This window comes from Micromys minutus (genome assembly GCF_963924665.1).
Source record: "Micromys minutus genome assembly, chromosome: 1".
Lineage (NCBI taxonomy): Eukaryota > Metazoa > Chordata > Mammalia > Rodentia > Muridae > Micromys > Micromys minutus.
Window position 1 is genome coordinate 75,230,736 of NC_137969.1, and position 11,640 is coordinate 75,242,375.

The 11,640-nt window shown below is 46.6% G+C and overlaps 1 protein-coding gene across 1 annotated transcript in view; it reads right to left on the minus strand.

The window, feature by feature from the left end:
• Positions 1-1,395: 1,395 nt before the first annotated feature.
• ILDR2 (immunoglobulin like domain containing receptor 2) overlaps positions 1,396-11,640 on the minus strand; it is a 53,556-nt gene continuing 43,311 nt past the window's right edge. Inside the window, exons 7-10 of the mRNA XM_080929368.1 lie at positions 8,301-8,414; positions 4,085-4,298; positions 2,525-3,221; positions 1,396-1,450 (exon numbers count right to left, since the gene is read on the minus strand). Of these exons, the coding sequence (XP_080785494.1) occupies positions 1,415-1,450; positions 2,525-3,221; positions 4,085-4,298; positions 8,301-8,414 (1,061 nt within the window). The 3' untranslated portion in view covers positions 1,396-1,414. The remainder of the gene's footprint in view (positions 1,451-2,524; positions 3,222-4,084; positions 4,299-8,300; positions 8,415-11,640) is intronic.

Here is an 11,640-nt window from a genome sequence, read left to right on the forward strand (position 1 = left end):
ACTTCTCCTCTTGAGCGGGAATCCCCAGTTTGGGCTCGGATCAGCTAGGCAGTTCTTTTGTTGGTCACGGCTAGATGTTCTTCCTTGTCTGCTTAGAGCTGATAAGACGGACGCAGATAAAAACCGTAGAGAGCCAGCTCCTTGTAGGAGAGTTTAGGTGCATTTGGTAGGGTCTGTGGTAGAAGACAAACCCTTTCACAGGAACATGGGAGGAGAGAGTTTATGGCCACTTTCTCAGTTTACCTATAAAAGTCCAATTTGGGATTCAGGCAAATTATTTTTTTTTTGACAAGGGTAGGAAAAGGAAGTGCTTCTTGCTGAGGAAGTGGTATCTTTCTTCTCCCCAAAGCCAGTGAGGCCAAAAGATGTGGCCACCATATCCCTAGTGCCCAGCAGCAGCAGAATCAGAATGGTAGAAATAACTCTTCAATGAAGTACAAACCCAAAAACAAAAAAACAAACCAAAACCGAGTGTGTTCCTGGTGGAACAACCCACATTTAAAATATAATGAGACTAAAACATATCATTTCTCATTCTTGGTCTTGCATCTCCGACTTCTGCCTTTCTCCTCTCGAATGTGTGTTTTAAACATCTGTCAAAGGCGATGGATGACGAGCTTTTCCCACTGAGAGCGCAGAAAAACACCCTCAGAGGCACCAGCCCTGAAAAGACCAGGAGAGGGAAGGAAGAAAGAGACTGGGAGGGGGAGACCTTAGGGGTTCTAGGTTTGGATGTCACTGTGTGCAACAGAAAGATGAAAAGCAGTTTGTGTCCTCCGAATGGAAAAAGAAAGACCACTTAAGACAATTTTTCAAAATGCTATCCTCTGTCCCAGCCACTTAGAATTGTGAGTCAGAGCAGCAAATTGAAGCCATTTCTGTGACTGCCCAGGAGGTTACTGCCACTAAGCTCACTAAAGGCCTTCTGATTTTAGCATAACAAGACTCACCAGTGACTGGAAGCAACGGGGACACAAGGTACATTTTACCTTGAAGTTATCTCTCTTGTGAGCAGGTCTTTTAACAGTAATAATAAATTCCTCTGTCTCTAAGCACAGAACAGCACTCATAGAAAAACATACTGCAGGCATAGGTAATTTCTAGAGATCAGGGGTCCAAAGCTACCTGCTTCAGAACTGGACAGAGTCTTGTTTGGTGGGGCAAGATAAACTTGGTGGGTTATGATGTGGTATATTCTCACACAGTTTCCTTGGTAAGTTGCTCAAGATAGATGGGCACTAAGATTTGAAATCAGCCTCCTTGAAGGAGGATTCCCTGCCAAAGCAGAGATCAGCAAAGCTTCCAAGATGGTTGCTGGCCAGAGACGGTCCTAGGCTTGCCGGTTTTCAGATTTGGGTCGTGTCTCCATAGTCTGCATCTGATTTCCAGTAATCCAGACAGGCATCTTAAAGTATCAGACTACAAGGGACATCCTGGTTGGAAAGTCACCCTAGGGAAAAGCAGAAAGAGCCCACCGTTAGACCACAGACTGGGAAAGCAACAGACACAGCTGAAGGCTAAGTAAGCAGAGCTGAAAACCTGATCAAAACCAGGCACACCTTGACTCTAGACTTTTGTTAGATTTCTGGTGGTTATCACAAAGCCTAGAAAATGCTAAAGCTAATGTACATCAGATAGAACTTGGTTCCGTGGCCAAAAACTAACTTTGCATTGTCTCAAGAATACATGTGGGTGGTGTACCGTCAACCTGAGTCACCTGAGAGTTTCTTCCTCACTCACGGTACCTTCCTGGGTCATTGCATTTCTCTAGTTCATGAACAACAAAGGATGCTTTAGGTGCTTGGGGGAAATTAATACAACGTCAAACACCCATTTCCTCTTCATTTTCTGGGCTCTCCATATTGCATACTAAAACGTGCCCAGACAGCCGAGGATGCAGCTCAGTGATAGAGAACTTGTCTAGCGTGGGCAAGGCCCTAGGTTTGATTTCCACCGAAAAGAAAAAGAAGCGGGAAGGTAGGCAGGCCAACCCAGCTGAGAGTTTGAAAAATAGAAGCCAGTCAGGTTAGCTGACAAACAGAAATTCTCCGCATGGAGGGTGATAGTATATAGTGGGGGAGGGGCAGGCAGGAGTACTTTGGTCCCCTATTTACCAGAGAACTGAGCAGAAGCAAAGGCTCCCTTCACACATGCGAGATACTGACTACTCAGCATTCACTCATTCGACAGGAAGAAGCGGCCATCACTCTCTGGAATGGCCGTACAAGCATACACAGAATATTTTGCACACAGTCCACAGAAACCCTGGGTTAGGGATTGACGGGATGTGAGCCTTTTGAAGGTCTTTCCTACAATCACCTATGCATTGTCTGCTTTTAAAAGTATGTTTTGCTGATGTTGGCGTCTTTTGAGGGTTCCATCCTTACTTCCTTCACTTGACCCTGGGTCTCTGAAATCAGTGACTGGGCCTCCGCTTCTATATTGCCCGCCAGGGGGCCTTGCAACCCCATAACTCCCCCCAGCCCCCGACCCAGCTCCCGAGAGATCCCGGGTGCACCCTCACGGTTTTCTTGGCGGGCTCCTTTTTCCTCCTCTTCTCCGAGTTACTGTGGAAGGACAGGTCACGCCCGCGGTAGGACGGGCCCCGGCTCAGTTCCCCGCGGCTCAGCTCCAGTTCGCTGTAGGGTGGCAGCGCGTCCTCGTCCGCCGCGTCGTCCTCGTCTTCGCCCTCGCTGGCCCCAGCCTTGTAGGTGGCTGGCGGCGACCAGGCATAGTAGGATGCGCTGCGCGGGCCGAGCTGCGCGCCCAGCTTGGACGGCGTCTCCAGGCTGCCTCCGCGGCTGCTGCTCTCCGGTCGAGCCTGGCGCTCCAGCACGCTGCTCAGGTATGAGTGATCGTACTTGGGCGCGGTGCCCGGGGTCCGGCTCACCAGGCGCGGCAGAGGCGCATCCTCCGGCGGCCGGCGGCGTGCGGGTGCGGGGCTGTAGGTCCAGCCGCGCTCCCCGTCTCCGGGCGCCTCGCGACTGCGCCCGCGCCCGTAGTACTCATCCAGCGAGCCGTCCTGGTAGAAGGCACCGTGGGCCCGCGACTCCGAGCGCTCGAAGCGGCTCCCCGCCCGCGCCTCGTGGCTGTTGCCGTTGGCGCGTCGCGACCGCTGGCCGTAGGAGTCTGCGAAGGCCGCCAGCTCGTCCATCGACACGGCCGGCACGCCCGTGGCAAAGTTTTTCCGCGACAGCATCTCGGATTTGGAACGCGGCTGGCTGCGGGCAGATGGTCACTGGTTACTGCCTCTGTGTGGAGCCCTGGCAGCGCGACCCCGAAGTTCCAGAGCCCCGGCCTCTACCCCTCTGCCCAGCGGGATGAATCAACCTTTGTTCCAGCCAGAGCAATCCTGGCTCTCGCATGAGTTTGTGTGGAAGACCAGAATGGAGTTGTGTATCTGAAAATACCTTGTGATCTGTGTAGTGTTGAAAAGCACAGATCAGCTTCTGATCGTGATGAGACCCTTGGGTGACAGCCACGCGTCTTTTACTCCACCCACCATAGCAAACAGCAAGGCACAGCTCTGGTCCCAGGAGACAGGGATATTTGGAGACATGGAAAGGACTGTTCCCCTCTCTCTCTGAGGCAGGGACCAAGTTAGCAATTAAGTCAAGAGGCCTGAGATCTCTGCAGTGGGTAAAGAAAAGGTGTGGGTCTACTGCCCTCCAGGGACAGATGATAGGTGCAGGAATGCTATTCAAGCCTTCACACAGATTATTAAATGTTGGCTGGACTTATCACCCCCGGCAAGTTCCTTAGCAAATGCAACTTTGTGTTTCCTTGCCCTAAAAGAGGAACAGTAACAGTAGCTGCCTTTTAGAAGTCTAAGGATTAAGTATAAGAGGTAGGGCATGCTTGCAGTTCTTACAGCAACCGATAAGGGCAGTGGAGGTGGTGGGAACCGTTAAAGGTTGTAGGGTAAAACATATGAAGAGAATGCCGGGGGCCTAAGACACTCATTTCAAAAAGGCTTAAATGATTACTTCTCACACATGAGTGTGATATATGTATGAAAGGTATTCCACGGGCTATAGAAAGAACAACAGACACACAGTGGTCCCTTCCCACTCACGGCCATCACCTGTGCCTGAAGCTATCACGGTCCTCTTTGTTGTACTCCAGGGCTGGCCCCCTGTTGGTCCCACTGTTGCCTCCCATGACACCTGACCAGTAGTCAGGATTGCTCTCCAAGTCCCCAGACATGGGGAACTGTTTATTCCGCATCTGGTGGTAAGACTGGCGGAAATTGCTGTCATCATCATGCAGGGAGCTGAGTTCCGAGATGGTGTTGTTGTCTGCAGGGACAAAAGCAGGCACCATAGTTTTCCTAAATGCTAGGAAGGGAGTGCTGCTAAGGGCTGAGTTCACATATTCTAGAATCTCCTGCCTGGGAGCCTTGGTCCCAGCCTGTGTGTGCAGTAGGTCTGCACAGGTGGTATTTGTGTTACTCAGCAGGAATTGGCTCCAGCTCAAACCCAACTTGCTTACAGAGAGGGAGGCTTCCTACATGCTGTTCGTGGACTAGGAAGACAATTGTCTTTGTTCTACCTAAGGCAGGCTTCCCAGAACTCAGGCTGTCTGCAGCTGGCCTCCTAGTACATCTCTCTTGTTCAAATGTTATTCTCTGCCCTATATAATTTCTGTGATGAACTTCAATGATCTAGGTCATGTTGGGCCAAAAGAGACAAAGAGAGAAAAGCCATTACAAATAGCATCTTCCCTACTGCTGGCCCAGGCCCCTAAAGGGGTCTTTAGAGCCAGTATGAACACCGTGCTTTAGAAGAGGCTCATTCTGCTCTCCACAGACATTCTGTTCTCCAAAGAGCTCAAAGTCGAGGCAAAGAGGACATACACACTTGGTTTCAGTACACTTACCTTTTAGACCACACTCATGCTACCTACCCAGGGAGCACCAGGTTTACTAAGTCCTGGGTAGACCTGTTCCCCTCCCTCCCTACCAAAGAATTCCAGGTGTTTTGGGTCATGAGTGGCCAGGCCAGATGTTTGGAAGGTGGCCTTAGCCTTTGTGTCCACTAGGCTGTAGCTCGAACTCTGGCCCTTGCCTAAAAAAAAAAAATGTAAAACAGGGGGCAGCGATGGTTTTCTTATTTGCTACCTCTGTGCAGAAGCACTTACGAATTAGGGCCAGAAGTATGATGTAGGCTGGAAAATATAACAGAAATGTTGATTATTTAGAAAACTTAGAAATGTATTAAATTTTGTTTTACTTAAAAAGCAAATCTAGTGACCTATTTGTAATGTAACTGAATCTACTTGTTTTCTAAATCTTTTTACCAAAAATATTATTAAAAACAACACCTCCTAGTCCTTGCTGCTGTGTGGAAGGTAAAGCCAAGATTAGAGGTGGGAGGCAGAGATGTGTTCTCTTGGGTTCCCCCTGCCTTCCCTCCATCCCTTGTGGTACTGGGGAGGATCAGAGAAATTTTGTACAACAGCAGGACCTCCTCGAGCTGTCTTACTGAGAACACACGGAATGACAATTTACTCATGAGATCATTTGGTATTATAATGAAAATTTAAACATAAACCTCTTAAAGAAAGGTGTGTGTGTGGTGTGTGTGTGTGTGTGTGTGTGTGTGTGTGTGTGTGTGTGTGTTACATGCCTATGTATGGGTATCTGGAAGCCAGAGGACTTTGTGTTCACCTAACTCTCCCACTGAATTTGAAGCTAGACAGGTGACCAGCAAGCCCCAGGCATCCTCTGTCTCTGTCCCCTTACAGAGCTGAACGTATAGGAAACTGTAACCATGCCCAGCCTTTTACATAGATGCCAGGATCTAAACCAAGGTCCATATGCCTGCACAGCCAGCTCTCTTATCCACTGAGCCATCTCTCCAGCCTTGTGCCCACTTTAAAAGAAAAAAGGCTCAGAGACAATTGGTTAAAATCTAGAATGTTCCCTCACAATCCCCATGAGTTCCAGTTCTAGTAGGGATACAGGGGAAAGCTTTTGAACACACCTGATGAGAGCATTTCAAAACCATATATTGTTGGCTCAGAACCTTCTCTACATTTCAAGGAATTCTTGACCCCTTTCCTTTCTCCAGATTGTAAGGACTATCACCATTTGACCACTCATAGTAACAGGCTGTCTAGGGTGTATGTTACACTAACATTTCTGCCAAGTAGAACATGACATCAGTGTAGACCTTGACAGACATATAATAATGCCAGTCTGGGACAGGGATACACTAACGCTTTCTGTAAAGGACCAGCCAGGGAATAAACATTTTGGGCTTTGTGAACCATAGTGGTTATAACCATTCAGTTCTGTCATTCAACAAGAAGTTATAGAACATATAGAAGAAAGGTATCCTGGCTGTGTTCCAATAAAACTTTACTTAAAAAAAAAAAAACAAATTGTGTGTGTCTAGAGACTCCTGCTCTAGACATTTCAAGAATGTAAGTATCCAGGACTGACTACCAAAGGAGAACCGCCGTGGCCAACACCTGGATCTCACACCACCAATTCTCACAGAATCTTTTAAACCAAGGTATCTATTTTATAAGATTTTAAAATTGCCCCGTCCTTGATCCACTCTGCTCTTTGGAATACGGCCAACCTCCAGAGTCAGTCTACACAGCTGTTGTATTCCAATCTACAGGTACTGGCTGGTCGGGGTTCAGTCTTGGCGCTGGCCACAGGCTGGCACTGGCAATATCACAGCGAGGAGGCCAGTCTAGGCCTAGCTCAAAAGCTTCTGTGCATGAGTCCCGAGATTGGGAATCATCCCATCTGATTCCTTCTAATTCTATCAGTACACTCACTGAGCTTCTGCTTCCTCACTAGCGGATAAGGAGCATCTCTCAACAATAAGGCTTCACTGGGCTGAGACCAGCCAGCTTCTCAATACCTTTCCGATCAAGGTAGTCAGCCCAAGTCTATTCTTTTGATCTCGATCATTAACTTTTCCTCTAAGCTATGATACTAGTAGATTTCTTTGCCCAGATTCTCCTTGGTCTAGGACTCTCTGTGTCTCTGTCCCCTTACAGAGATCCATGACAACACTGTTACAACCAGCTTGTCAAATGTGGTGACATCTGCATTCCTGACATTCCAATCTGGAGATGGTCTTTTTATAGTCCACGTGGTGGGAGGATGCAGCAATGGCTGCAACCCAGACGGGATGAATTTAGAATTGTAAACTGGGTGGAATATGTTGTCCTTAATCTGAATAAAGTTCCTCTAGTCTGGGACTGTTTTCCCAACAGCTCCATCAAGTCTCTTGCTGGTTCCAAGAAGAAGAGGTTTCAAAGAAAGTGCCTAGTGACCTCACTACCAGGCTTGCCAGCACCCTCCTGATAATTAGCCCATCCGAGTCAGACCTGCCCTGTTCTGCCTCCCATGATAGACAGTAATTTGGAACCCACTCTAAAGAATCAGCAGTGTCAGCTGCAGCCTCCAAGGGCTTTGGATAAGTTAAGGGTTGGGGCCCTGCCACCAACAGACTTAGTAATTAAACGGTTCTTTGACGAGAAGAGCAGCCTCTTTGCTCACCCCGAAATCTTTGTGGTTTGAGCATCTCAGAGGGATGCTGGCCTCTTTTTCCTAGATTTATGTACTAGACTCCTTCACTGTCACTGAAGCATTCATGTGGCAATTCAGCATCTGAGTTGTTCAATATTAGGGTCCTTTAGGTTGAAAAAAAAAGATACTGAATACTTACTTTTGAGTGTGCATGTGTGTCTCTGCACATGCGTATGTGCTCATACATGCAAATACAAGAGGTTGACAAAATATCTTCCTTGATATTCTTGACCTTATTTTTTGAGAAAGGCTCTCCCACTGAACCGGAGTTTGCTGACTGAGGAGAAAGGGTTCCCATTGAGCTCCAGGGATTGGCTTATCTCTGCCAGCTCAGGGCTAGGGCTAGAGATGTCATCTGTGGGCCAATGGGTGCCAGGGACAGAACGCGGGTCCTCACGCTTGCACTAGTGCAAGGAATCTGAGCTCAGTCTTGCTCAGCAATGACTTTACTGACTGAGCCATCCACATCTTGAGTAACTGTTTTTTGAGGATTGCTTATAGAGTATTATAAGGGGGCTGTTCCGATGAAACATTTTAAAGCCACAGCAATGGACAGAGACTGCCCCATAAGCACACATGGCTGATCCATGCTTCCACTAGAATCCCCTTCTACTCCCTTCCGTGTTCTCAGAGGGACTTTTTGTGGTAGTGTCAAATCTGCTGGCTCGGAGCTTCAAATCTGATGACCCCCATCTCCTCTTGAGCTACCAAATCTTTAGTGAAGTACACAGAACTAACAGATGCTCACATCTGCCTCTCATCCTCCTGGCTGGATCAAACTGAGCCAGCTCCTTCTCGACATAGTACAGGACCTTCATAGACTCTCTCTCCTTGTCAGCTTGGATCCGGTAACCTTTGCGAACTGTTGAAGAAAGCACAAGAGGGTGAGCTAAAAAAACAGAAAACCAAGAAAAAGCCTCCATTTTTATACCAAGCTGAAACCGGAGTTCCCAGTCAGAACAATGGCCCAGAAATAATAAACTACAGTTTATACACAGGGGGTACACAAGATCCTCCATCAAAGGATGCCATTGGGATGAAGGTGAAGATCCTGGGGGTCAACAAGCAGACCCACTGCAGCGTGCTTTTATTCATTCACTACAATGCCCCTCCTATTGTCTGACCTTCAACAGCGATACTAAAGGCTCATCTCTGCATAGCTTTTGAGTTCCAGTGGAGGAGCAAGCTGACGCTATGAAGAAGAGAAAGAGACCCCATTCTCCGTTTAGAATACACGTCACTCTCCAGCATGAAGCCCACACCTTCACTTGGTAGAAGTACACCTAACTTTAAGACAGATCTCCAAGCATCACAGGCCTCCACAAAGGCAGACTGAAAGCCTCTAGTTGCCTGGGAGATGGCAAAAAAAAAAAAAAAAAAAAAAAAAAAAAAAAAAAAAAAAATCCCTTAAGCTGGATGGTACGTGCCTAAGAGCTAATATTAGATTCTAGACTATATACACAGAGGCGCAAAACAAGCTGCACAACACAGAGATTTCTAATCACCCGTCCAGCTTACTTCCTTAGCATCTTCCTTTTAGGAAAAGGAATGCCATATTTAACTCCACCTGCTGCTTCGTGGTTAAAGACAGGTGTTATTTTTCAGGGCTTAAGAATAATAATAATAATAATAATAATAATAATAATAATAATAAAGCAGGGGAAATAATACCTCCCCTCCCCCTACATCTCCATCAGTTACCTCCCAGTGTCAGAGATGAGCCCGTTTACCCCCTGCATCACATACGTCTAGCCCAACACCAGCCCAAGGAGCCACAAGACAACAGGCATATGAATGAAAAGGGGTAAAATGAGGATGGGAGCGGGGCAACTAAACAATACATACAGAACACTGACAATGTGCCAAGTCCCCTGCTGAGCCTTTACTAGGATGGTTGTCCTTCACCACCATACAAGTAGGGACTGTCTCATTGAAGCTTAACTAGATTAGAGTGTCCTACCTCTCTAAAGTGTAGATGGAGGCGCAGGGGTTGGCTGGTTGGTTGGTTGGTTGGTTGGTTGGTTGGTTGGTTTAAAAGAGGTAGATGCAGAAGGCAAGGTAGTAAATCCCAAAGTAGGCAGCAGATGTGATCTTCAGACCACACCAGGGAGGGTAAGGTCTGAGGCATGGACCTGTCTCCTAGCCACAGGCCAGCAGTGGTGACCATAGCGAGAATAAAGAAAACGCAGAATGTGTATGCATCCAGTAAAAGAGATATTTAATGTCTCTGGATGCATGACTCTGTAAGCAAAGCCCTCTGCTCAAAGCTCTTCACATGGAAGATAGAAATAAAATTCTACAGGGCTTTAATCACAACCTAAGCACTGAAGGAAAAAGCCGCCCACACATCCTTTTGCAGGTGCACAGACTTCCCATGTGAGAGAATACTGGGCAGGCTGTGTCCATCTCCACGAGTAAAATGACTTAGAAAAAAGTTAATGAGTTCTCAGCACATACTTCTCAGTGGCACCTTCTCTCAGAGGGTAGGTCCATCCGTAAGCCCTACGCAGAAGGAATTATTAGCAGAAGTAATTTTATTTATCATGTTACATACTCTTCTGTCTCTGCAGAGGCGTTTACAGAGTAGTGCAGACAGTTCAATTAAAATGCAATTATCCCACACAACTGCTACGTCTGTAGCAAGGTAGCTATGTCTGATGGATGCTGTGCAGGGCTGAGAAACAGGGGTCTGGGCATGCTGAGGCTGGTTTAGTGAGGGACCTCCAGAGAATGAAGACCCATCAGGACTCAGTGTCCAGGTAATTACTTCAAGAAAAGAGACAACTAAAAGCAAATCAGTGGGGCACTAGAGTGTTCTAGAATGATCGGGTATCTTAAATGCCACCTCATGCAAAAAGAGGCCTTTGGTTCTTATAATTCTCTCTCTCTCTCTCTCTCTCTCTCTCTCTCTCTCTCTCTCTCTCTCTCTCTCTCTCTCTCTATTCTAATCTTTTTCCTAACTTAAAAATCATTTGATGCGAATCTGTATTATAGGCCTTAATATATTCTAGTTTGTTCCAAGTTCTTTATATAGATGTCTATAATCTTCTTAAAATTTTTAAAGACATTATAATTTAAGATTTCCATGTGCCTAAGACAGTGTTTTATATATAACAAGTACTAAAGATTTGTTGAATGTCTCCCAGCTTATGGGAGGGAGTTCATGGCTTCTTTGGAAAATGTATTGTTGGTGTTAATCCATAGGCCACAAATCTCCCTAAAGACAATTACTAGATTTCTCTGTTCGCTTATGTAACTCTAGTATCTAGCAGAGAGCCTGGCACATTTTAGATGCTCAAAGCATGCACATTCAAATGAATGGATGAAGGCACGATTAAATGGGTGAATGAATGAATGAAAACTGTGACTAGCAGTGTTTTGTGGGTTACAACGCATAGGAAGCTATGTGGGCTAGAATTTGAACCAGGAAGGGAAGGGTTGGAATGCTAGCCTGGGGAAGCAAGGTTTTGTGTCTGCCCTTATTGGTGAGCATTTTCTAATGAAAGAAGACCAGCATGGCCGTAAGCATTAGGAAGGGGTTTCCTCTACCTGAAGCCCTGGCTCTGCCTAGGTGTTCTTAATATGGGAAGCACTTTTACAGCAAACCTTTAATGATACTAAAATAAAGGTCATGGGTTAGAGAAGGCTGTTACTATATGTAACTAGGTACTAGTTGTCTCCCAGAAGAGGGGGCAGGAGAGCAGCTAGGCCGAGCCACAGTTGGGGGGGCTGGGACTACAGTTTAGATTGTTTTCAGTGTCATTAGAAAGAAATTACACTCCTCATTATGACACAGATTAGATTGTATGCATGAGCTATCAATCTCTGAGAATATGCAGTAACTATAGCCCCATGGGAAGAGAATAGTTTTCAGTATTGTCGTGAAAAAGAAACCCTGCTGTGGCAGAATATTTCAACTTTGACTTCTCCACCACAGCAGCCTGGAGCCTTCAGAGATTTAAATTCTTCTGATTTGTCAGAAGACAGAGGCAAATGATTGCTCGTCAGACTTACGAGCATCATCCATTCGGTTTTAGCTGCTAAAAATCAAGACAATTCTCCCTTTGAAGGGTGTGGACATTTTTATA